Source organism: Salvia hispanica, chromosome 3 (genome assembly GCF_029641045.1).
Source record: "Salvia hispanica isolate PSC_SH4W2 chromosome 3, Shi_PSC_v1, whole genome shotgun sequence".
Lineage (NCBI taxonomy): Eukaryota > Viridiplantae > Streptophyta > Magnoliopsida > Lamiales > Lamiaceae > Salvia > Salvia hispanica.
Window position 1 is genome coordinate 41,790,537 of NC_142694.1, and position 25,421 is coordinate 41,815,957.

General features: G+C 36.1%; 3 protein-coding genes and 1 pseudogene across 4 annotated transcripts; all 4 read right to left on the minus strand.

The window, feature by feature from the left end:
• Positions 1 to 2,013: 2,013 nt before the first annotated feature.
• On the minus strand, positions 2,014 to 2,487 carry LOC148930819 (loganic acid O-methyltransferase pseudogene; annotated as a pseudogene).
• Positions 2,488 to 10,395: 7,908 nt separating this feature from the next.
• LOC148930820 (loganic acid O-methyltransferase-like) lies at positions 10,396 to 11,927 on the minus strand. Its single transcript, XM_089067050.1, has 3 exons — positions 11,847 to 11,927; positions 11,094 to 11,720; positions 10,396 to 10,728 (listed from the first exon to the last, which is right to left on the minus strand). Exons 1-3 carry the CDS (start codon positions 11,925 to 11,927, stop codon positions 10,396 to 10,398), a joined length of 1,041 nt encoding a protein of 346 aa, XP_088923176.1.
• Positions 11,928 to 14,596: 2,669 nt separating this feature from the next.
• On the minus strand, positions 14,597 to 16,345 carry LOC148930821 (loganic acid O-methyltransferase-like). Of its 2 annotated transcripts, none has more exons than XM_089067726.1 (3): positions 16,188 to 16,345; positions 15,198 to 15,821; positions 14,597 to 15,087 (listed from the first exon to the last, which is right to left on the minus strand). In XM_089067726.1, exons 1-3 carry the CDS (start codon positions 16,269 to 16,271, stop codon positions 14,755 to 14,757), a joined length of 1,041 nt encoding a protein of 346 aa, XP_088923852.1. In that variant the 5' UTR covers positions 16,272 to 16,345; the 3' UTR covers positions 14,597 to 14,754. The 2 variants fall into 2 exon arrangements, with proteins under 2 accessions (XP_088923852.1, XP_088923853.1); XM_089067727.1 differs by having other exon boundaries at positions 15,198 to 15,822; positions 16,179 to 16,249.
• Positions 16,346 to 22,883: 6,538 nt separating this feature from the next.
• LOC148930822 (loganic acid O-methyltransferase-like) lies at positions 22,884 to 24,541 on the minus strand. The gene is made up of 3 exons (XM_089066998.1): positions 24,461 to 24,541; positions 23,575 to 24,204; positions 22,884 to 23,276 (listed from the first exon to the last, which is right to left on the minus strand). Exons 1-3 carry the CDS (start codon positions 24,539 to 24,541, stop codon positions 22,944 to 22,946), a joined length of 1,044 nt encoding a protein of 347 aa, XP_088923124.1. The 3' UTR covers positions 22,884 to 22,943.
• Positions 24,542 to 25,421: the final 880 nt, after the last annotated feature.

Here is a 25,421-nt window from a genome sequence, read left to right on the forward strand (position 1 = left end):
TCATATATGGCGTCACTCTTACTCTTGGATGCTTCTGCTGAGATAATACTAATTTTCGCAATTATATTGTGAACCCCTTTTTCTCTTGAATTATAAATGATGATAATTGTTGACCTTGGATTTTAAACTTAAGCATTTACTCTGATTTTTTCCTCAACATTTGAATATTAATTATCTTTGTCAAACTCTTTATCGAAACCCTAGAAAATTCTCCTTTCTTAAAGTCCCATTGGTCGTGACCTTCCACATTTATTAGGGCGGTCGTGACACTTCTCCTTACACAATCTACCCTGATAAAATGATTTACAAATAAACAAAAGGATTAGTTTCTAGGAAAAATATGAAGTTTGGCTGTTCGACCCGCAACTTTGAAAATAAATTAGAAAAACCATGATATTTAGATATTAGTTCACAAGTATCCCATGATGAAAATCATTGATTGCTTACTTGTAGTATATTATTCATATTTTTCAATTAAACAATGTTGTTTTCTTTAGAAATTCTAGTAGAAAATATTGTTTTGCTCGTATTTTTTAACTAAACAATGTTGTTTTCTTTAATAATAGTAGAAAATATTGATTTACTCATTGGCAGTTTCATTATGAATTTTCGACTGCCACACTAGACGCCAAATTTTTTTACCATAAAATAATTAAGAACGAATCCAAACTAGCTTCATGATTTTTCTAGCTAGCTAATTCTTAAAGTCACGGGACAATTTATGGGTTTAAATAGTAGTACTTCCTGATATCCTAAATAATTTGTCATCATTTGACTTTGGCATGTGTTTTTAAGAAATATACTATACTAGAAAGTGAGTTAAAAAAGTTAGTGCATGTGGGTCATACTTTTATATATGTGAATTATTTAGTGAAACGTGAGATCTACTACCAAAAATGTTAAAAGTGAAAGGTGACATATTTTTAAGGATCGACGAAAATAAAAATAAGTGACAAATTTTATGGGACGGATAGAGTAATATTTTTCAAATAAAAGGTGAAAAACATAGATTAGACCTTTTTGGCCATGTCGAGGAGGGAAGATCTGAGAAGGTCGGCCAGCGTCCCAACGGTATACTCGTTTTGTGGGTCCCAATAGGCAGTGGAGGACACAGTAAGAGGGGGTGAGGGGCTTAAGCCCTCCCCAAGAAGTTTTTTTTATGTATTTTTTTTACTTCTAAAATTTTCAAATTTTTTGAAAGCTATCATAAGCCCCTGCCAAATCAATGTTGCTGAGGTCTAAATCTATAAAAATTAAATAGTAGGATGGGCTGAACTGAATCTGAAATAAAAAGTTGCAGAGAAAATAAGTAATGCGGTTGTGTAGCGTGAAGAAGAAGACTCAATTTTAATAAATTTAATATTATTGTATTGAAACAAGTGATGAGCTGTCATCTCTTTTAAATGATGCGGAGGGCTTATTTTATTGCCTTAAAATATGTGTATTTTGTGTGAAAGTTTCTTTTTAAACATAATTCATTTTCTTGATTACTTAGTTTTAAAAAAGGTTAATTAATTTTAAATTAAATAATATTTCCTTCTTGACTAAAAATTTCTTTTTAATCATAATTCATTTTCTTCCACTATCATCGATGCAAATTTAATAACTGTTTACTAAGTTTAATCTATAATTTCAATTGTTCACTTTTATTCTTCTTTTTCCAATTTTATGCAAAATTAATTTTTTTTTTAATTTGTCATATTTAATTAATAAGTGACTATTATATTGGAAATATGACAAAAGACATGCTATGCAATACATTTGTAATTTACTATATTATTTTATAGATAATATACGGTACCGTTTTGATTATGCATTAGACTAGTTTTATTCATAAATATTAATGCATATCTTATACTGGTATTTGTCACGGATGTTATTTTTAAGATAACACGGAGGTTCAAAATTTATACACGATCATCTATGATTATAAACTAAAACGATCGAAAAATGACCTCTATATTTGGTTATCCGATTATGTATTAAATTCTTTTTTATCTCAACTCTTTATCTCTACACATACAATTCAGCCCCTACTAACAAAATTTTCTGCGTCCGCCACTGCCAATAGGTAGATAGTGCAGGATTTAGAAGAGCCATAATCCCACCTTTCACCATTTCTACAGCCCTACACTTCAAGAATGATTCCAGATCCCTCTCAAATTGCCCCAAATAAGCTGCATAAACCTCCTCATTCTCTCCTCCACTCCAAATCAAAGATTTGAGGCCCTCTGCCGCCTTGGGCACCTCCGACAGCCAGTGGAGAGACCAAGCAGAGTACGCAAAGTGGATGGACAACGGCGGGAGAAGGCGGCGGTGGAAGTCTCCGGGCACTGCTAAAACCTCGTAACTCCTATTGGGCGGGAGGGAACTGAAGAGGGTGTTGAAATCGTTGGAGACGATGTCATTGAAGTAGACGTAGAACTCTGGGGTTTTGAGGTATGAGGATTCGTATTTCTGTTTGACGGCTTCGATGATTGTGTGCATGACCGGAAAAGAGTTGCTTCCGGTTGAGCACCCGAAGTCGGCAATGCAGAACCTTTTAGTTGAAATCTCTAATTTTGTGGCTATTTCTTCTTCGATGATTGCATTTGCAGTTTCCAATACTCCTCTCTTTAATTTGTGTATGAGCAATCATGTAAAATTATAGAATATGAATGCAATAGTTTAATTATAATAGTAATAGATGTATACCTGGTAGGATGAGTTTTTGACATAGCTATGAACTCCATCGCCACCAATCATGGAAAAATGTCGACTATCTTTGGAAGAATCCATGAAGAAAAACTATGTAGAGAGAGAGAGTGAATCATACATCTGTATGTATAGAGAATTGAAATCTTTAAAACAAAAAATTCCAAATATTTTAATGGAGATTTGATATATCACGAGGCACGCATATAACAAGAATGTCCAACTATATTACGTTCATTCTTCGTCGTTGTAGGGATCAGATTAGTCTAGATTCACTAATTACCGAGACCTCTTTGTTTTTGTACAAGAGAGCTCAACCAAACTCTCACATACGCGGCTGATTTACACAAGTAATACAACTAAGATTACAAGAATCTAGTTCTAACTATTACAAGGTCTTGAAGCTATCACTACAGCTTCAATCGTACTCAATTGCACCTGCACACTCAAGAAACAAGTTAGAACTACTAAGAGAGATCCTCTCGAATCTAAATACTAGAACTCAACTACAAAACAGAGAGCAAGAACAAGAGATCAAAGAAACTTGGCTCAGAACCCGCCGCAACCAACACTGATCTATTCTTCCACAACTTAGATCCAAGGGAGCACCAATGGATTGGATAGAGTTAACCCTCAGACCACCAATACCTCCACCGTGAAAGCCCCTCACACCAGATCAAGTTCCACCGAACAAATCTCCACACACACTCTTCGGGTTCTCACAAAACCCTAGTTCCACTCCAGTAACAAGCAATCGAAGAAATTGCCTCACACTAGCACTCACAAGAGATCAACCACTCAAAGAACCATGGGAGATCACCAAGAGATGGCCGGAAGTCCACCGGAGAAGAGAGGAGAGAAGAGAGAGACACTCTGATTCACAAGGAAGAGAGAGAGAGAGATATTGTGAGTAATGAAACGGCTCAACCAAGCCAACACTGACATAAAACACTCAACCCTACATCCAACGGTCAGAAGACAGCATCTGAGAGAGAGGGGCACGTGGCAACATCTGGAGTGAGGAGGTAAGTAATTGGGCTCAGCCCAATTAATAACACCCGGGCTTAACAAATAATCACAGCCCAATAAGAGTCCATCCAAAATCCAACATACTCCACCTTGGACTTTTATTTTGGGAAACCAATCAAGTGTTGTGGGCTGAGACAAAATCATCATAGCCTACAAGGCAGATCCCTCAGCACCAAAGGACTAAGTCCACAAGCATCTTGGGAACTACCAGGTTGCCTTTAGACACCAGAGGGGCCGACACCCATTAGTCTAAAGGACTTCATGCCTCCAGCCACCTACCACCCTTACCACAGCTGATAAGGTGACTGAGGTCTTTCCCCGGGACATGCAACCTATCCTAGATCAAAATGCAAGTACTTAATGCAGAAAAGAAGTTTTTCCAAAGGTAAGGGTTTAGTTCCCATGTCAGCTGTGTTTTTATCAGTATGCACCTTTTGAAGAAACACTTCACCCTTTTCTACAACATCCCTAATGTAATGAAACCTTACATCTATATGTTTTGTTCTATCATGAAAAACAGGATTTTTACATAACTGAATAGCAGATTGAGAATCAGAGAACAACACAGGAGAGGATTTCACAAACTTGAGTTCAGAAAGTACTCCCTTTAACCATACAGCCTCTTTCATTGCCTCAGTGATAGCAATATACTCAGACTCAGTGGTGGACAGTGCCACAATATGCTGCAGTTGTGATTTCCAGCTTATGCAAGACCTACACACTGAAAATACATAGGAGGTGGTTGACTTCCTCTTATCTCTGTCATTAGCATAGTTGGAATCCATAAAACCAGTTAGTAAAACACCATCATCACATTTAGAATAGCACAAACCATACTTAGCAGTTTGCTTCAAGTATCTAAGAAGCCATTTCAGAGCTTCCCAATGAACAGGACCTGGATTAGACATATATCTACTAAGACAAGATACAGCATAGGCAATATCAGGCCTAGTGCTAACCATCAAGTACATAACAGATCCAATAGCATTAGCATAGGGAATTCTTTTCATAGCATCAATTTCAGACTGAGACTTAGGGCACAAATCTTTACTCAACATAAAATGAGCAGCTAAAGGCACAGAAGCAGGCTTAGCATCAAACATGTTGAATTTTTTCAGAATTTTGTACACATAAGGTTCTTGATGCAACACAAGGGTGGATGTATCTCTATCTCTATAGATATTGATCCCTAAGATTTTCTGAGCATCACCTAGATCCTTCATATCAAAATTCTCACTCAGCTTGCACACCCTTAATGGTTTTCAAACAAGGACCCATTATAAGCATATCATCAACATATAAAAGCAAAAACACAGGCATGCACAGTGTCAAGGTTCTTCACATACAAGCAAGCATCAAAGGTACTTCTTACAAAACCTAACTTTTGCATGCATATATTAAACTTGATGTTCCACTGCCTAGGTGACTGTTTTAAACCATAAAGGGCCTTTTTCAACAAGCACACATGATTGGGAAGCTTGGGATCAACAAAGCCCTCAGGCTGTTTCATGTAAATGGGCTTATCAAGATCACCATGTAAGAAAGCAGTTTTAACATCCATCTGTTTCAATTCCCAATTAAAATGAGCACACAAAGCCAACATCATTCTAACAATTGTGAATTTAACAACAGGGGCAAAGATTTCTGTGTAATCCACCCCCTCTTGTTGAGTAAAGCCTTTTGCCACCAATCTGGCCTTGTACCTAAGGCCCTCCACCTCATTTTTCAGTTTATAGAGCCACCTGCAATCAACCACAGATGCACCAGGAGGCAAAGGTACAAGAATCCAAGTGAAATTAATTTTCAGAGAATGCATCTCCTCCATCATGGCATTATGCCACTGACTCCAGAATTTAGACTTAGTAGCCTGCTTATAGGTTTGAGGCTCATCACCATCAGATTCATAAACATTGAAAGCCAAATTAATCAGAGCAACTAAACCAACAAAGCCATCATATCTAGAGGGTTTACCAACATTTACCCTTCTAGTTCTATCTCTAGATAAAATATAATCCTGCAAGTTAGTATTATCAATAGTATTTTGAATGCCACTAGGGCTATTTATCACATTCTGAACAGGAACAGGAGGAGAGTTTCTAACAGGACTATTATGCAAATTAGGCACATTGTCATCAACATTTTGGGCAGGGTTATTATGCAGCAAATTTAGGTTTCCTTCATCAAGTGTCTCATTAGGAGTATAGACTGGATAAGTGTTCCAAAATGGCTGCTCCACCTCACTTGGAGCACCACTAGGATGCTCCACTCCAGTGAGTGTATCTGTGGACTCCACCTCAGTAAGAGGTTCATTGTCCACATCTATAGGATCTGGGCTCAATGTCAGCCTTAAGCAGGGGAATTCATCTTCATTGAAGACCACATCCCTACTTATTATGACCTTGAACCCAGGTTCATCCCTTAGCCAGACTCTATACCCTTTGACACCTTCAGGATAACCTAGAAAAACACCTTTCCTAGATCTAGGCTCAAGTTTGTCAGATTTATTATGCACAAAAGCAGTACAGCCAAAAACCCTTAGGTGAGAAAAAACAAGAGGTTTGCCATAGAACACATACTCAGGACACTGACCAACCAGAGGCACAGAAGGAGACCTATTTACCAAATAAGTAGCAGTTAACAAAGCCTCACCCCAAAACTTTTTTGACAATCCAGACTTAGAAAGCATGCATCTCACTTTTTCAAGTAAAGTCCTGTTCATTCTCTCAGCAACCCCATTTTGCTGTGGGGTATAAGGCACAGTTCTATGTCTTTTAATTCCAAAGCTATCACATAAATCATCCATCTGATTATTACAAAACTCCAGGCCATTATCAGTTCTAATAGCCTTAATCTTCTTACCAGTTTGAGTCTCAATCAAGATTTTCCAAGTTTTAAGTTTTTCAAAAACATCAGACTTGTGTCTCATCAAAAAACACCACACTTTTCTTGAGAAATCATCAATCACAGACAAGAAGTAGACACATCCAGAGTGAGAAGACACTGAAGCTGGACCCCAAACATCCATATGCAAATATTCCAGAATACATTTACTCACATTAGCAGGAGCAGGGGTACTTGGGAAAGAAACTCTGTGTTGTTTACCCAGCACACAAGAATCACAGAAAGACAACTCACTTTGAACATCATTATCAGAAAGAATGGCATGTTTTTTCAGGATACTCAATCCTTTTGCACTCATATGACCTAGCCTATTATGCCACAACATGGTTCTGTCAGTTTTAACTACATTAGCATAAGCCTTGTCACATGCAAGAGGCACATCATTACACACATATAAGCCACATTTCTTCTGAGCTTTGAAAAGACACATAGAACCTCTGCAAATTTTCATACAGTCTTCCCCCCACTTCCCTCCCATACCCTCATTTTCAAGAGCAGTACAAGACATCAAATTATAGCATAGACCAGGAACATATCTGACATCCTTTAGGCTGAGCACATAACCATTTTCAAACTTCAAACACACAGTGCCAATACCAAGAATTTCACACTTCTTGTCATCAGCCATAGACACAAAAGTCTTAGTAACAGGTTTTAACTCAGAAAACACTTCCTTAAAAGGACTCACATGATAAGTACATCCAGAATCACACAACCAATCATTTGAAGTGAAGCGACATGCAGGAGAGGCATTAACAAATTGCAGGTCATGCACCATGAAAACAGAATCATTTACATTATCATAAGCAGCAACATTAACCAGGGTTTCAACTTGGGAATTATTGTTAGGGAACTTATTCTTCTTAGGTTTTGTACATTCTTTCTTATAATGCCCAATATCACCACAGTTGAAACACTTCCTATAGGTTTTAGGATCCTTGCTTCTAGACCTAGACCTAAACTTTTTCCTAGAGTTTGAGGAATTACCAGAACCACTACTGGGCTCATTGCCCCCTCTAGATTTAGATCTACCCCTGACATTCAACACCTTATTGTAAGCAGTCTTGTCAGCAGCCCTTTCCTTAAGTTCAAGTTCTTTGGATTTCAAGGAGCTAATAATGAGAACTAGAGGAGCAGAATCTCTACCATACTTAATGGCAGCCTTAACATCACTATAGGAATCAGGTATGACATTCATCAGGGCTATACTTGTGTATTCATCTATGGTTTTATCACCTGACCTCTTAATGTCCTGTACTAACTTCTGAAACCTATCCACATTGTCATCAATGTCTTTAGCAAGATCAAGCTTAAATTTGAACAATATTTCAAGCAAATACATTCTGGAAGACATAGAGGTTTCAGTATACAGAGTATCAAGCAATTTCCACATTTCAGCAGCAGATTCCTCATGATCAACTTTCCTAATCACAGAATCAGATAGATTTAACACAATGGTAGCCCTTGCCAGATCATTCATCTCATCAATTTTATCCTGAGTAGTATCCTCAGGTAAAGTACCATCAACAACTTTGAAAACTTTTTGTTGAATCAAAACACATTTCATTTTCTGTTTCCAAATAGCAAAATCATTTTTTCCATTATAAGGAACCAAACCAACAGGTTGAGTCATTTTAGCAAGAAAATTTACAAGAAAGCAGGAAGCAAGACAGAAACACACAGCCTTACACACCTGAAAGCACAGAGACATGCACCAGCAACACAAGAACGGACCAAGAGCTTTCACACAACAGAAAGGGACTCAAATCCTTGACTGTCACGAGCAAGACTGGCCAAGGCTATCCCAGCTCGCAATCACTCACTACTGGAGGGCGCAGGGGGTCACTTGGGCAGTACAAGATGCTTGGTGGTCAAGTAACTTGAGATCACAGATCACAGAGCACTAAAACCAGCGGAAGCAACACAGAGAAAAGAAAGCACAGAAGTTCTAAGTCCTTGCCAGAGACTGTCTACCAGAAACAAAAGCCCAAGCCTATAGTTGGCACTAAACAGAAACATAAACCAAGAAGGATAAGCCAATTTACCAGAGTGAATCCCCTCTCGAAGGAGGATTCCACTTGCCCACCTCCTTAAGCGACTCGGCGTGCTAGACTAATCCCCCCATGTGGCTCTGATACCACTGTAGGGATCAGATTAGTCTAGATTCACTAATTACCGAGACCTCTTTGTTCTTGTACAAGAGAGCTCAGCCAAACTCTCACCCACGCGGCTGATTTACACAAGTAATACAACTAAGATTACAAGAATCTAGTTCTAACTATTACAAGGTCTTGAAGCTATCACTACAGCTTCAATCGTACTCAATTGCACCTGCACACTCAAGAAACAAGTTAGAACTACTAAGAGAGATCCTCTCGGATCTAAATACTAGAACTCAACTACACAACAGAGAGCAAGAACAAGAGATCAAAGAAACTTGGCTCAGAACCCGCCGCAACCAACACTGATCTATTCTTCCAGAACTTAGATCCAAGGGAGCACCAATGGATTGGATAGAGTTAACCCTCAGACCACCAATACCTCCACTGTGAAAGCCCCTCACACCAGATCAAGTTCCACCGAACAAATCTCCACACACACTCTTCGGGTTCTCACAAAACCCTAGTTCCACTCCAGTAACAAGCAATCGAAGAGATTGCCTCACACTAGCACTCACAAGAGATCAACCACTCAAAGAACCATGGGAGATCACCAAGAGATGGCCGGAAGTCCACCGGAGAAGAGAGGAGAGAAGAGAGAGACACTCTGATTCACAAGGAAGAGAGAGAGAGAGATATTGTGAGTAATGAAACGGCTCAACCAAGCCAACACTCACATAAAACACTCAACCCTACATCCAACGGTCAGAAGACAGCATCTGAGAGAGAGGGACACGTGGCAACATCTGGAGTGAGGAGGTAAGTAATTGGGCTCAGCCCAATTAATAACACCCGGGCTTAACAAATAATCACAGCCCAATAAGAGTCCATCCAAAATCCAACAGTCGTTTTTTGTGTCACGTATTTTTTTTTGAATCGAAAATATTATTTTGATCTTTTAGGACAGAATTAGTACCTTGCTTTTTCTCAAGAAAAACTATTATTTGTAGAGTTACGATGGAACCCATGTGCCACCATATATTATACGTGATCAAGTGGTATAATATCTAATTTTGACAGATAGTTTCCATATGGAACTGTTTAGTACTACAATTTTTTTTATTTGGCTGGCATATATGAACAACATTCTATAGGGACGTGATCAGGTTAATAAGTAAAATTCTGTCAAAAATTAAAGCAAATCTTAGTCATTGGATCTTGTAATGTAACCGTTAGATTAATGCCACGTGTCATCTAGTAATGTAGATTATTAGTCAAATAATGTAACTTAGCTAATAATGTAGTACTATTTTAGTACAATAATGTAGCATTTTAGTCTAATAATGTAGCTCGGGTGATAATGTAACATCTTGGCTAATAATGTAGCTTATCACAACCATCCAATCTCAGGATCCAAGGGCTGAGATTTGTTTTGATTTTTAACATAATATCACTTATTGACCATAATACGCCCCACATTCTATATATATATAGAAAATAGTCTGTATAAAAACATATTCTGGTATATATGGTTGGATTCTGTTATGTATTTGGCTTGGGCCGTGGTGATGTCGGTGAACTCGGGCCCTGTCAGTTGGGGCCCGTATCACCTTATTTGAGTGTGATATAGTAGAATGGCTGATGTCTGATACTATCGACAACCGTGATCGTACTAAACATTGCTGCGTTTAAGGATAGCAACAACCACAATGGTTCTATCATTAGAAGGATTTGTGGAAACTGGTGAAGTATGGAGTTTCTTCTTCAAAAGGTCGAACGTTTCATCAGTGATTTCAGCTCCAAACTCATGTGTGAGCATATTTTGAAGAACTGCCCTAACAAATGCCACGTGCCCATCAACATTGAGCAATGCCCCCGTCTTCAAAATCTCCTTTCGTTCTATGCTGAAATCGTTGCTCTTTTGGAATATGGCCCTCAGCTCTTCTGGAGTGGGAATGTAGTATGGAAAATTGAATGTCTCTGACTTCGCCATGCGCAATTTTCCCTGCAAAAGTCGTCAATTTCATCAAATTAACCAAAACTCTCCCTCGCCATAAGCCCGAAGGAAAGTTCGACCGCTCTTATAATTTAAAGTACTATACCCCTCTTGTTAAATAGTGTGGTCAAATTTTGGTCTATCTCCCAACTCATAGACTATGTGACATATCAAAGTTATGATATAATTGGCCAATTTTAAAAATTACGGGATAGACAAGAATTTGACTAAACTTCATGGTTTCTTTTGCCATTTGCCCTAGAAAAAACATGCTATTTCGCCACAGACGGAGATATTAATTGTTAAAATCGATTGTTGTTGTGAATAAAAATAACGATATCTCCCAAATAAAAATTGAAAAACGTAGATTTCACCTTTTTGGCCATGTCGTGGACGGAAGATCTGATAAGCTCGCTCACCGATCCAACGGTGAACTCTTTTTGTGGGTCCCAATAGGCTGGCAAGGCAGGAATTAGAAGAGCCATAATCCCACCTTCCACCATTTCCACAGCCCTACACTTCAAGAATGATTCCAAATCCCTCTCAAGCTGACTCAAATAAGCATCATAAACCTCCTCTCTCTCCTCTCCACCATGCCAAACAAGCCTGAGGCCCTCGGCCAACTTGGGCACCTCTGTCAGCCAGTGGAGCGCCCAACAAGAGTACGCAAAGTGGACAGACGAAGGCGGGAGAAGGCGGCCGTGGAAGTCTCCTGCTATTGCGGCTGCCTTGTAGCTTCTGTCGGGTGGGAGGGAACTGAAGAGAGTGTTGAAATCGTTGGAGACGACGTCGTTGAAGTAAACGTAGAATTCTGGGGGTTTGAGGTTTGAAGATTCGTATTTCCGTTTGATGGCTTCGATGATCATGTGCATGGCCGGAAAAGAGTTGTTTCCGGTTGAGCACCCGAAATCGGCTATGCAGAAGAAACTATTAGTTGGAATCTCTAATTTTGTGGCAATTTCTTCTTTGATGACTGCCTTTGCATCTTCCAATACTCCTCCCTTGAGGCCTTGAGACATGAAAATAAATGTTTTCGCAAACGGTGATTCTTTAGCTAATTTGTGTGACGTAATTGAATTAAATAATTAAGAAGTACTTATAAATCATATCAAAATATTAATTTAAACTTGATAGGATGAGTTTTTGACGTAGCTGTGATCTCCATGGCCACCATTCATGGATATATGTGTGCTAACTTTGGAATCCATGAAGTAAAACTATGGAGAGAGGAGATTTTTATATGTATATACAATTGCTACGGAGTATTACAATTGAATAAAAGTAGAGTGTAAAAATAAAAACAATAAATAATATAGTCAAGAATACAAACTAAGTACTTGTCTTACAAGTATTCATCTATCATCAAGATGAGATATGCCCTATCAATACAAAAAAATTACTCCCTCCGTCCACCAAAAATAGATCACTTTGTGTATGACACGAGTTTTAATGTAGAATTGGTAAAGTAAGAGAGAGAAGGAGAAAAAATAGGTAAAGTAAGAGAGATAGGGAGAAAAAGTGAGTAAAGTACGAGAGATGGAAGAAAAAGTGGAAAAAGTATGAGAGATAAACTTTACATTTTTAGAAAGTGATCTATTTTTTGTGGACGTCCTAAAATGACAAAAGTGATCTCTTTTTTGTGGACGGAGGGAGTATTTTAAATGACTAAATAATCGAGATGCAATTAATTGCATATGAAAATTTTAAAAATAACAATTAAGGAAAAAAAATTTTAATCCCTTTGCTATTTTAGGACGCTTCCTTTTGCGTCCTTTAATTTTAATTGTGACACCAACGGTAAGGACGCTTGTTGAAGCGTTAGTGGTATATTTAGATATACAAATTAGCATATTTAATTACATTTAAGAATATCTTTAATGGTTTTTTTGTTGTAGTGGATTAAAGCTCATGGATTACTGTAACATCTCCAAAGATAAAACGATTATACTCATATTGAGTAGAAGCACCTCAAACTCATAGGCACCGACAAAGACATTGATCCGAAACATTAAGCGAATGGAGGCTACAAAAGGCAGAATGCCAAAGAGCTAGCTAGCTCTATGTGATTTCCCTCCACTACTCACATTAATATCCAATGATCTCTCGCATTGGTTAGAACCCTACCCTAGTATTCAAAATTAAGTAAAACATAAATGAACTAGAAAATACATCATCTGTCTTGTAGAAATGGGCTAATTGGACATGACACCAGTGTTAATGCATAATTAGTAAGTAAGAGAAAAATAGTTGAAATAATGTAATGAACGGTGGAATCCATTAATGATAAAGTAAAAAAGAAGGTGAAAAGGTTTATATAAATTGATATGAACTGTTTTTATAGGACGAACAAAAAATGAAATTTAGCCTATTTCTATGGGACCATGGGAGTATAATTATGCTGTGTACTTTGGTACTATTATAATTGTGATTTGTGATGTGCTTTTACAAGAGTAAAACAATCTATGAGGATATATAGGTGTATTACGTTTATAATTATACAAATAGAATAATAGTATCTAGTTAATATATGTACTATTTGAGGCTTTGACCATTATTTTTTTAATGTTTTCATCACGAGTTCCGTAACGATAGTTTATGGAGGGAAATAAAAGATATAGTCAATTAGTCAAATCAAGTCTTAATCAAAACATAAGTCATATTATTACAACACCACAACAGTTTTCTCCATATGCAAAACTAAAATGGCAAAATCCTAGCTTTCTTAGACACCTTCGATTGGTCCCCAGCTAGTTATAGGTAGGATCGAAGTTGGTAACTTAGACACACACACATTAATACTACTAATGCCTAAGCATAGTTAAGTTCATCACTCATCAGCCGACCTATTATTTAATTTTGTATCTCGAGATTTTTTCAATTGTGCATTCGGATTTCAAACGAATGAGGCATTGGTGATCATTGGGCTGCATAGTTGTGCGCACGATATCAATCGTACTCCCTCCGGTCCCCATTACATGTCCCATATTTGATCGGTCCAAGTTTTAAAAAATTGTTTGCCTTTGTGAAGGACACTGATGGAATGCGGACTCCACATTTATAAACTTCTTTCGTCTACCAAAAAAGTCTCATTTAGTCATTTTGGGATGTCAACGAAAAATGTTCTCATTTCAATTTCGTTGTCGAGCACTGGACTTTAAAGTAATTGAGTCGAAAATTGGCAGATGAAACTAGGATTTGCAGGAGTCAAAGATTTGGGTAGGTAAGTTGAGCCGATTGCAATTTGGCCGAAATTTTGACTTAGCTAGCCAAATTTTGTAATTCACTTTCTATGAGATATAGTGTTGTTTTTTCCATTTTGAGTCGTCCACTAGAATTAATCTATATTCTTCTATTTATGGTAAATTTTTCACTTATTGAAGTATTTCTCATTTTCCAGTAACACTAATACCATATTCTTTGTATCTCTCATTTAACCAATTTTGTATTGAAACTCACAACTTCCACTAGCATGTCTCTTTTTATGGATGAATGTAGTAGATGTAGTGTTTATAATTGTCATTTTTCTCTTAACGATTTTGTTAAATTATGTAATTACCTAATCTTTTGTTTAACTATAGCCAGTAAGTAAGCTAGTGGAGTATATTATTACTCCTCAACTTAACTTTAGCCACGTCAGTTTCAATTGCTAACTATTTAACTAACACCTCAACTTAAATTTAGCCACATCAGTTTCAATTTTGGCGATTGTGGGAAGTCGGCAACAACAACAAAGTTCATGATATTTACGACTAAATTTATGTTTGTGGAAAGATCCAGAATAGGTCAAAGTTCGTGATATTGACGGCCAATAATTTTATTCATTTATGTACTATATATTTGTCCATAAAAAAATAGTCCTGGTAGTGGGCGGAATGAGTTAATTAGGAACACATAAGCAACAAACTTTATTTTGTAAGATAAAATTCATATTACATTATGTAGATATACCATATAAATCCCAAAGCCCCAAATTATTTTTATAGTGATACAACAGAATTATTGATGCCTCCGACAACAAAATCGGTGACCAAAGTACTAAACATTGTTCCGCTTGAGGATAGCAACAACCACAAGAGATCTATCATTAGAAGGATCTGCGTAAACTGGCGAAGCTTGGAGTTTCTTCTTGAAAAGGTCGAACGTTTCATTGATGGTTTCAGCTCCAAATTCGTATGTAAGTAAATTTTGATGAACTGCCCTAAAAAATGCCACGTGGCCATCAACATTGAGCAATGTCCCACTCTTCAAACTCTCCATTCTCTCTAATGTGAAACTATTGCTCTTTTGCAATATGGCCCTTACTTCTCCTGGAGTGGGAACGTTATATGGAATGTTGAATGTCTCTGACTTTTCCTTACTCAATTTTCCCTGTGAAAGTCAATATAGTATAGTCAATTTCATTGACTTGGTCAAAGTTTTTAATATCGATTGTTGTTATGAATAAAAATAAGAATATACGCAAAAAATGTAGATTTGACCTTTTTGGCCATGTCGAGGAGGGAAGATCTAAGAAGGTCGGCCAACGACCCAACGGTGTACTCCTTTTGTGGGTCCCAATAAGCAGGAACTGAAGGAATTAAAAGAGCCATAACTCCACCTTCCACCATTTCCACAGCCCTACACTGCAAGAATGATTCCATATCCCTTTCAAACTGCTCCAAATAGGCATCATAAACCTCCTTTCTCTCCTCTCCACCATGCCAAACAGACTTGAGGCCCTCGGCCGCCTTGGGCACCTCCGTCAGCCAGTGGAGCGACCAAGAACAGTACGTGAAGTGGACAGACGATGGCAGGAGAAGGCGGCCGTGAAAGTCTCCGGCTACTGCAGCTGCCTTGTAGCTCCTGCCGGGTGGGAGGGAACTGAAGAGGGTGTTGAAGTCGTTGGAGACTAAATCGCTGAAGCACACGACGAATTCTGGGGTTTTGAGGTCTGAGGATTCGTAATTCTTTCTGACAGCTTCGATGATCGTGTGCATGGCCGGAAAAGAGTTGTTTCCAGTTGAGCACCCGAAATCGGCAATGCAGAAGTTATTAGTTGAAATGTCTAATTTTGTGGCGATTTCTTCTTCGATGATTGCCGTTGCAGCCTCCAATATTCCTCTCTTGAAAACATCAATTTTTAGCAAACGTTAATTCGCAAACATAAATTCATGTAGGGACAATTTTTAATAGTGTCTCTAATTTTAACCTGCATTTAGTGACGCTTTTAAAAGGCGTCCCAAGAAGAGATTTATTCACTAGCGCTTTCTCTTTGCGTCCTTATTCTTATTTGGCACATCAAGAATAAGGATGCTTTTTTGAAACGTCGATGATATATTTGACAATAAAAAAAAACATAACAAAAAAGCGTTCTTAATAAAATAAAAAGCGTTTTATTTGTTATTTTTTATTGCAGTGGACTTACCATAGATCATATCAAAGTATGAGAGTTTAATAATTATGATGGTAAAAGATGTGTAGATTTAAACCTGGTAGGATGAGTTTTTGACATAGCTGTGAGCTCCATCGCCACCATTCATGGATAAATGTCCACTAACTTTGGAAGAACCCATGATGTAAAACTATGTAGAGAGGTGAATCATATGTATGTATATATAGAGGATATGAGAGTGATAACTAAGTTGGAAATGAAAACTATTATCCACTAATTAATCGAAGTGTTACAATTGACAACTCATCCGTACGTACGTGGCTAATTCATGTCCATCAATCTGATTTAGTTAGTAGTTGGATTTCATTCTTAGATTCTTAAAATTATCATTTTTTGTGCATAATAATAATGTTTTATTTGTACATTTAGAGTCAAACAATGATGGTTCACATTTATTCAAATTTATATAGTAGTATATATATACTAGGATTTGTTTATATACGAACTATTTTCTAAATACACAATCATTATCGGGGAGTAAAAAGTCATGGTTCGGACATATTACCATTTGGTGTATTCAATTAATCCACATTGGAGAAAACGAGAAGAAAAGGTGTGAAGGAAATGGTTATATGCAATTATAATTGGTAGGACACACTATAAGACAATTTGTCCGGATCACTGATTGATTTTTGTATAAGTATATCGATACATGCATGCATAAGGGAGTGATCAATTGCTAACTAATTAGCAATTCCAAACTAAAACTAAATCTAAGCCTAATTAGAAGATCATAAATTATATATTTTTAATTAAGAAAATTAATAAAAAAATTAAAGGGTATTAATGTCAATTCCTTCTCATTAAAATCATCTTAAAACTTTAAATTTACGTAACTCTCTCGATTTAAATTATTTTTTCGCAAAAAAATATATCAAATTAAAGATAATTTTATAAGAATTCCAACGAGATCTCAATTGCATATGTTCCGACGACGTTCGGATGATGAAATTTGATATTTTTTATTTTAGTTTTCGTAAATGTTGATAACCAGATTTTTATCAACAAATACATCAAAAAATCTCAATAAAACCATGTAAAAATCTCAATAAATATGTGTTGATATTTTCTTGCACTAGTGTTGATATTCTCACGTCATATTGTTGATATTTGTAATACACTATGTTGATATTAAAAAAGCATTCACGAAAATTATCATATGATAACATAATGACGAGATTAAATCTTACGAATCTCAATAAATAGTAGACAAAATATCGACAAAAGAGTAATATCGTCATTATGTTATCATATGATAATTTTCGTCAATATTTTTTATATCAACATAATGTATTACAAATATCAACATTATGACATAAGAATATCAACACATATTTATTGAGATTTTTACATAGTTTTATTGAGATTTTTTTATGTATTTGTTGATAAAAATCTGGTTATCAACATTTACGAAATCTAAAATAAAAAATATCAAATTTCATCATCCGAACGTCGTCGGAACATATGCAATTGAGATCTCATTTGAATCCTTATAAAATTATCTTTAATTTGATATATTTTTTGCGAAAAAATAATTTAAATCGAGAGAATCACGTAAATAAAAATTTTAAGATGATTTAAATGAGAAGGAATTGACACTAATACCCTCTAATTTTATTTATTAATTTTTTAATTAAAAATATAATACATGTGACATTATTTCAACCACTAGATCTTCCAATCTAATGACTAAGATTTAGTCTTAGTTTGGGATCGTTAATTAGTTAGCAATTGATCACTCCCATATATATATATATATATATATATAGGTATATATATATAGGGGAGCACTAGGGTGCCTCCTTATTTAGAGTCACAACGTACATCTAATCTGGTGCTGCCATGTGACACAAAACATGCAATATTTTAAACACAAAAATGCAATCTAGTTGTACATGCATTTTCGCAGATTGCATTTTTGTTGTATGTAAATTGCATTTTATAGTGTTGAGTTTTGCATTTTCACATAAATTGCATTTTTTATTGTTAAGTTTTGCATTTTCACATATAAAAATGCAATCCGTCTATATATAAAATGCAATTTAAACAGTCAATATCTAAAATGCAAAACTTAACAATAAAAAATGCAATCTGCATATAACAAAAATGCAATCCGCCAAAATTCATTTATAGCTTCTACAAATGCGTATTGCATTTTTCTGTATACAATATTGCATTTTTCGTGCCATGTGGCAGCACGTGGTTGGATCGTGCTGCCACATGGCACGAAAAATGCAATATTGTATACAGAAAAATGCAATACGCATTTGTAGAAGTTATAAATGAATTTTGGCGGATTGCATTTTTGTTATATGCAGATTGCATTTTTTATTGTTAAGTTTTGCATTTTAGATATTGACTGTTTAAATTGCATTTTATATATAGACGGATTGCATTTTTACATGTGAAAATGCAAAACTTAACAATAAAAAATGCAATTTATGTGAAAATGCAAAACTCAATACTATAAAATGCAATTTACATACAACAAAAATGCAATCTGCGAAAATGCATATACAACTAGATTGCATTTTTGTGTATAAAATATTGCATGTTTTGTGCCACATGGCAGCACCAGATTGGATGTACGTTGTGACTCTAAATAAGGGGGCACCCTAGTGCTCCCCTATATATATATATATATATATATATATATATATATATATATATATATATATATATATATATATATATCAAAAGGTTAAAAGTAAAAATATATTTTCTTCCTGCATATAACTAATAGTCTTGTTTTTATATGTCGGATCATAACAAAAAGTAGTTAATCATCTTAAGTGTCTCTCTTTAATGAAATAAGTTCCACTAACAATATTTGTTTGTTTTTTACTATAACTGTCTTACTTACTTATTTTATTCGTAATATGTGTTATTCATAACTAAAATTATACTATACAAAGAGAATATGCGTCATTTACAATACCCAATCTACCAATATATAATTCACAAAATATTTCACATTTTTTTTTAATTACCAAGGGTATCCACCGGCGGACCCAGTGACTATTCCCCGCGCTGATTTGTAAACACCTCAATGGGTGGGACAGCTGGCCCAATGATTTAAAGCTGCTCCACACCCAAAGACATGGATCGATCCCCTGACCATTTAGTTAAGGATGGACGAGTCCCATGCCCCTCGACCACACCCCTTGGGTTAAATATTTACGTTTTTATGTCAAGGAAATAAAACGAAAAAATGCATTACACGTTTTATGAGGGCGTGAACCGATCCGTTAAGTTCACAATATCCAATCAAGTTATCAACCAATATATTTTCCACAAAATATTGCACGTTTAATTTTCAAAGAAATAAAAAGAAAAGTATTGCACGTTTCTTTGTCAATGAAATAAAATGAAAAGTATTGCACTTCATTAATATGCAGAACAACGTCGTACAATACACCAAGACATAACATTAATAATATGGCCCCATCACTTTTGTCAATAAGAGCACATGCAAAAGAATTTGTGGACAGCTTTAGGTATTTTATCTTGCTACGCAACTTTAAATTTTGAGCCAAACACAATCTACACATGATTAATAATGACTATTGAAGGTATCTACAGAACTCACGAGGTGCCCGAAGCACGCATTTGCGTGCGCAATGCCTAAGCACAGTGGTTCCATTCTCCCAGTGATGGGATCAAAAAGTTAAATAAGGCGATGCTGAAATTTAAAAACATAATACTATTAAAATATTTAATTTTACATATAATGTCAATACAAATTTAATGAGACGTTAAATGTTAGATAATATTCGTTGCTACATTAATAAATATATTGACTACTATTTGCATAAGAAACATAATTTTATAGTATGCCACAAGTTGCTAGTAATAGTATGCTATAGGTTGCTAATTTCTATGTAACTCGACTAGATGTCTGTTACGTACTCCCTCCGTCCCACATAATTTGGGACATTTTGACCCGGCATGAGTTTTAAGAAATCTAATAGAAAGTGAGTTGAAAAAGTTGATCGGATGTGAGTCCTACTGTTAAAGTATTAGTTTTATAATAAAATGTGAGTAGGAATGAATTAGTGAAATATGGGCCCACTACCAAAAATGGTAAATGTGAAATTAGACAAATTATGTGGTACGACCAAAAATGGAATATTGAGTCAAATTATGTGGGACGGAGGGAGTAATTTTTATCTACAATTTTAATGTGTTTTTAAAGTTACAAATTTTTCGGAAACTTGGAAAATATGAATTGGATATTTGGGCTTCATTGGACTCATGGACTTCGTTATACGTATAACCAAAAATCATAATAGCACAAGCAAGCCAACAATACGAATATTAATGGCCCAAAACTAATAAGTTCAATGGTCTTCTTCGCACTTTCGGTTTGCATAGGGATCGGGCCATTCGGGGTGGAGGGCGGCCATGGCGAGGGGATTCTGATTCCGGCACTGGCGAAGCTCTTACTGAAGCGGTGGCTTGGCCTTAGATGGCCCATGCATGCAAAGATGCAAAGCACACATTTGAAATAGATGGTCCATGTAGGCTGTAGCTACTGAAAATCAAAGATGAAAAGACTTTCCTCCTATCGAATAGAAACACATCATATTCATAAGCATCAAGGAACTTTATATTTTGTTGAGAACCGAACAATAAAATGCTCTAAAATACAACATAAAATATTGAGATCTAGAGATGGGGAATAAAAAATACTTTGTGATATATTAGAATTATTGATGCAACAATAACGTTGACAAAGTACCAAACATTGCTGTGCTTGAGGATAGCAACAACCACAATAGATTTATCATTACTAGGAATGGCGAAAACAAGAAAAGTCTGGAGTTTCTTCTTCAAAAGATCGAAAGTTTCATTGACAGTTTCAGCTTCAAACTTATGTGAAAACATGTTTTTCATGAGCGGCCCCGAAACATGCCACGTAGCCATCAGTACTGAGCAATGCCCCACTCTTCAAAATCTCCATTCTTTCTATGCACATTTACTTGTCAATGCCCCACTCTTCAAAATCTCCATTCTTTCTATGCACATTTACTTGTCAACAAAATAAAAAGAAAAGTATTGCACGTTTCTTTGTCAATGAAATAAAATGAAAAGTATTGCACTTCATTAATATGCAGAACAACGTCGTACAATACACCCAGACATAAAATTAATAATATGGCCCCATCACTTTTTGTCATAACGTAAGAGCACATGCAAAAGAATTTGTGGACAGCTTTAGGTATTTTATCATGCTACGCAACTTTAAATTTTGAGCCAAAAACAATCTACACATGATTAATAATGCCTACTGAAGGTATCTACAGTGATCACGAGGTGCCCGAAGCACGCATTTGCATGCGCAACGCCTAAACACAGTGGTGCCATTGTCCCAGTGACGGAATCGAAAAGTTAAATAAGGCGATGCTGAAATTTAAAAACATAGGGGAGTGTTATATTGCTAACTCATAACTTAATTGTTGACTATAACTAAATAATAACCATTAGATATTCAAATTAAGGGCTTAGATCATTAATCCATAAATGTCAATAAGGTCATATGATTAATTCTAAAAAATATCAATAAGGGTATTAATGTCAATTAACTACATGTTTAGTTATAACTAACTTTTAAAAGAAATCCCAAAACTTGAAATTCATATAACATATATCAAATTAAAGATAATTTCATAAGGATTCCAACGATATCATACATGCATATGTTCCGACGTCAAAATTTGAAAAAATTTTGAAAATTTTTAATTTTTTCGTACAAGCAGAAATGTCAACATACCATATAAAATATGTCAATATAATACATGTAGAATGTCAATATAAGCAATGAGTTAACATTCTTAAAGCATTGTGTTGACATTCTCGAAGCATTATGTTGATATTTTCGGAACAACATATTGACATTTTCATCCAAAACCCTAATTTGGAGTTTTTTTTTTATCTTTTTCGATTTAATTAATAAAAATGAAAATTACACGTGGCAAATTGTAGACCACACGTTTTCTAAAATTCTATGGCCTTAAATTAGTTGTAGTTAGCAATTAAATGATGAGTTAGCAATTGATCACTCCCCTAATAACATAATAGTATTAAAATATTCAGTTTTACATATAATGTCAATACAAATTTAATGAGACGTTAAATGTTAGATAATATTCGTTCCTATATTAGGAGTAATAAATTTATTGACTACTATTTGCGTAAGAAACATAATTTTATAGTATGCCACAAGTTGCTAGTATGCTATAGGTTGCTAATTTCTATATATATAACTTGATCGACTAGATGCCTGCATGTTACGTAATTTTAATCTACAATTGTAATGTGTTTTTAAAGTTACAAATTTTTCTGAAACTTTGGAGAATATGAATTGGGCATTTGGGCTTCATTGGACTCAAGGACTTCATTATACATATAACCAAAAATCATAATAGTAATGGCCCAAAACTAATAAATTCAATGGTCTTCTTCGCACTTTCGGTTTGCATAGGGATCAGGCCATTCGGGGTGGAGGGCGGCCATGACGAGGGGATTTTGATTCTGGCACCGGCCAAGCTCAAGCTGAAGCACACATTGAGTAGATGGTCCATCTAGCCACTGAAAATCAAAGAAGAAAAGACTTTCCTCCTATCGAGTAGAAACACATCATATTCATAGGCATCAACGAACTTTATATTTTGTCGAGAACCGAACAATAAAATGCTCCTAAAATACAACATAAAAAATTGAGATCTAGAGATGGGGAATAAAGAATGCTTTGTGATACAGTTATTGATGCAACAATAACGTTGACCAAGTACTAAACATTGTTGTGCTTGAGGATGGCAACAATCACATTTGACCTATCATTATAAGGATTTGCGAAAACAGGAAAAGTTTGGAGTTTCTTCTTCAAAAGATCGAAAGTTTCATCGATGGTTTCAGCTCTAAACTTATGCGTAAACATGTTTTGATGAGCGGCCCTAAAACATGCCACGTAGCCATCAATATCGAGCAATGTCCTGCCCTTCAAAATCTCCATTCTTTCTATGCTAAAACTCTTGCTCTTATCCAACACAACCCTCACCTCCTCTGGCGTGGGAAAGAAGTGTGGAAGGTTGAATTTCTCTAACTTTGTCTCACTCAGTCTTCCCTGCAAAAGTTAATTTAATCGTAATTAATTAAAAATAATACTCCCTCCGTTCCAACTTAATTATCACTCTTGGAGTGGGCACGGATTTTAAGAAAATGTAAAGAAAAGTGGGTTGGAAAAGTTAGTGGAATGTGAGACCCATTTTTTTATATTGGTTTTATAATAAAATGTGAGTAAAGTGAGTTACTGGAATGTGGGACCTACGAAGTGTGAAAATTAAGTTGGTACGGAGGGAGTAGTTGTTATGAACAAAAGTAACAATGTGTTCCAAATAAAAATCGAAATATGTAGATTTGACCTTTTTGGCTAGTTCGAGGAGGGAAGCTCTGAGAAGTTCGGCCACAGACGCACCGGTAAACTCTCTTTGTGGGTCCCACGAGTCCGGCACTCCGGCAATAAGAAGTGCCATAATCCCACCTTCCACCATTTCCACAGCCCTACATTTCAAGAATGATTCCAAATCCCTCTCAAATTGCCCCAAATAAGATTCATAAACCTCCTCTTTCTCTCCTCCGCTCCAAAACAAAGACTTGAGGCCCTCCGTTGCCTTAGGCGCCTCCGTCAGCCAGTGGAGCGAGCAAGAAGAGTACGCGAAGTGGATGGACGATGGCGGGAGAAGACGGCGGTGGAAGTCTCCGGGCACTGCGGCAACCTCATAGCCCCTGTTGGGTGGGAAGGAGCTGAAGAGGGTGTTGAAATCGTTGGAGACGACGTCGTTGAAGCAGACGTAGAATTCTGGGGTTTTGTGGTTGGTGGATTCGTATTTGCGTTTTACAGCTTCGATGATCGTGTGCATGGCCGGAAAAGAGTTGCCGCCGGTTGAGCACCCGAAATCGGCAATGCAGAAGTGCTTGCTTGAAGTTGGAATCTCTAATTTTGTGGCGATTTCTTCTTCGATGATTTCCGTTGCAGCGTCCAATATTCCTCTCTTAGAGACAAAACATTATAAGAACTCATTTAAGCGCATGTTTGGTAGTGCTATAACTCATCCAGGAATGAAATTCTATAAATAAAAATGTCATATTACTCGATGATAGATGAGTTATCTGTTTTTTCAAACTGTACTAAAGTATTCCCAAAATGTTTATTCCTATGTTAATTTGTGAATGGATTATTATAGATCATATCAAAATATGATGCATGCAGTAGTTAAATGATGATAGCAATAGATGAGTCATGTGTACCTGGTAAGTTGAGTTTTTGGCATAGCTGTGATTTCCATCGCCACCATACATGGAAAAATATGCATCATCTTTGGAATCCATCACCAAACTATATGTGTAGAGAGATGAGTGAATCATATATGTATTTATATAGACCATATGAAAAAGAGTTGTAATCAAATAAAGAGGTTTTTATTAAAAATGAGAACTAGGAACTATTCTCATCCATTGGATATCGAATCTAACGGATTATACACATGTCACGTGACTTTTAATTATTTATGATCTCTAACTAATGATTCTTCTAAATATCAATCTATACAAGATTATCAGTTCAGGATTAAATGGTAAAATGCAATTAATAATTAGTAACCACTTTCTTTGTACTTAAACAATATTTTACTACTTTGTACTCCCTCCGTCCACGAAAATTCGTCCCGGTTTGACCGGGCACGGGTTTTAAGAAATATAATGGAAAGTGAATTGAAAAAGTTAGTGGATTGTGGGTCCTACTTTTATATATTAGTTTTATAATAAAATATGAGTAGGAATGAGTTAGTGGAATATGGGGTCCACTACCAAAAATGGTAAAAGTGAAATGAGACAAATTTTGGGGGACGGACGGAAATGGAAAACTGGGACAAATTTTCGTGGACGGAGGGAGTATATACTTTCACAAAAAATATATCAAATTAATCGTATAATTAGAGCTGTTAGGTCTCGGTGGCGCACACCCGAACTCCATATTAGTATGATATTGTCTGCTTTGGGCAAAGCCCTCACGGTTTTGCTTTTGGGGTACTCCCCAAAAGGCCTCATACTAATGGAGTAGGGGTAGCCCATTTATACACTTGCAAGTCTTGTTCATTCTCCGATGTGGGATATGGTTTGCTCCCTTTCAATCCTCCCCTCAAACCAAGACCACCAGACCACAGACCACATGTCTACCCCATGTTACAGGTTACCAGGTCACCATAGGTCT

Bases quoted from the DNA above. Each gene is read 5' to 3' on its own strand.
- LOC148930821 (XM_089067726.1), bottom strand. From the start codon at position 16,271: ATGGGTTCTTCCAAAGTTAGTGGACATTTATCCATGAATGGTGGCGAT. The intron at 15,822-16,187 runs GTTTAAATCTAC...GATGTTTTCAAG, and splicing joins TCAAAAACTCATCCTACCAG to AGAGGAATATTGGAGGCTGC. The intron at 15,088-15,197 runs GTCAAATCTACA...TGACTTTCACAG, and splicing joins TCCTCGACATGGCCAAAAAG to GGAAAATTGAGTAAGGAAAA.
- LOC148930820 (XM_089067050.1), bottom strand. From the start codon at position 11,927: ATGGATTCCAAAGTTAGCACACATATATCCATGAATGGTGGCCATGGA. The intron at 11,721-11,846 runs GTTTAAATTAAT...CAAGGCCTCAAG, and splicing joins TCAAAAACTCATCCTATCAA to GGAGGAGTATTGGAAGATGC. The intron at 10,729-11,093 runs GTGAAATCTACG...CGACTTTTGCAG, and splicing joins TCCACGACATGGCCAAAAAG to GGAAAATTGCGCATGGCGAA.
- LOC148930822 (XM_089066998.1), bottom strand. From the start codon at position 24,541: ATGGATTCCAAAGATGATGCATATTTTTCCATGTATGGTGGCGATGGA. The intron at 24,205-24,460 runs GTACACATGACT...TTTGTCTCTAAG, and splicing joins CCAAAAACTCAACTTACCAG to AGAGGAATATTGGACGCTGC. The intron at 23,277-23,574 runs GTCAAATCTACA...TAACTTTTGCAG, and splicing joins TCCTCGAACTAGCCAAAAAG to GGAAGACTGAGTGAGACAAA.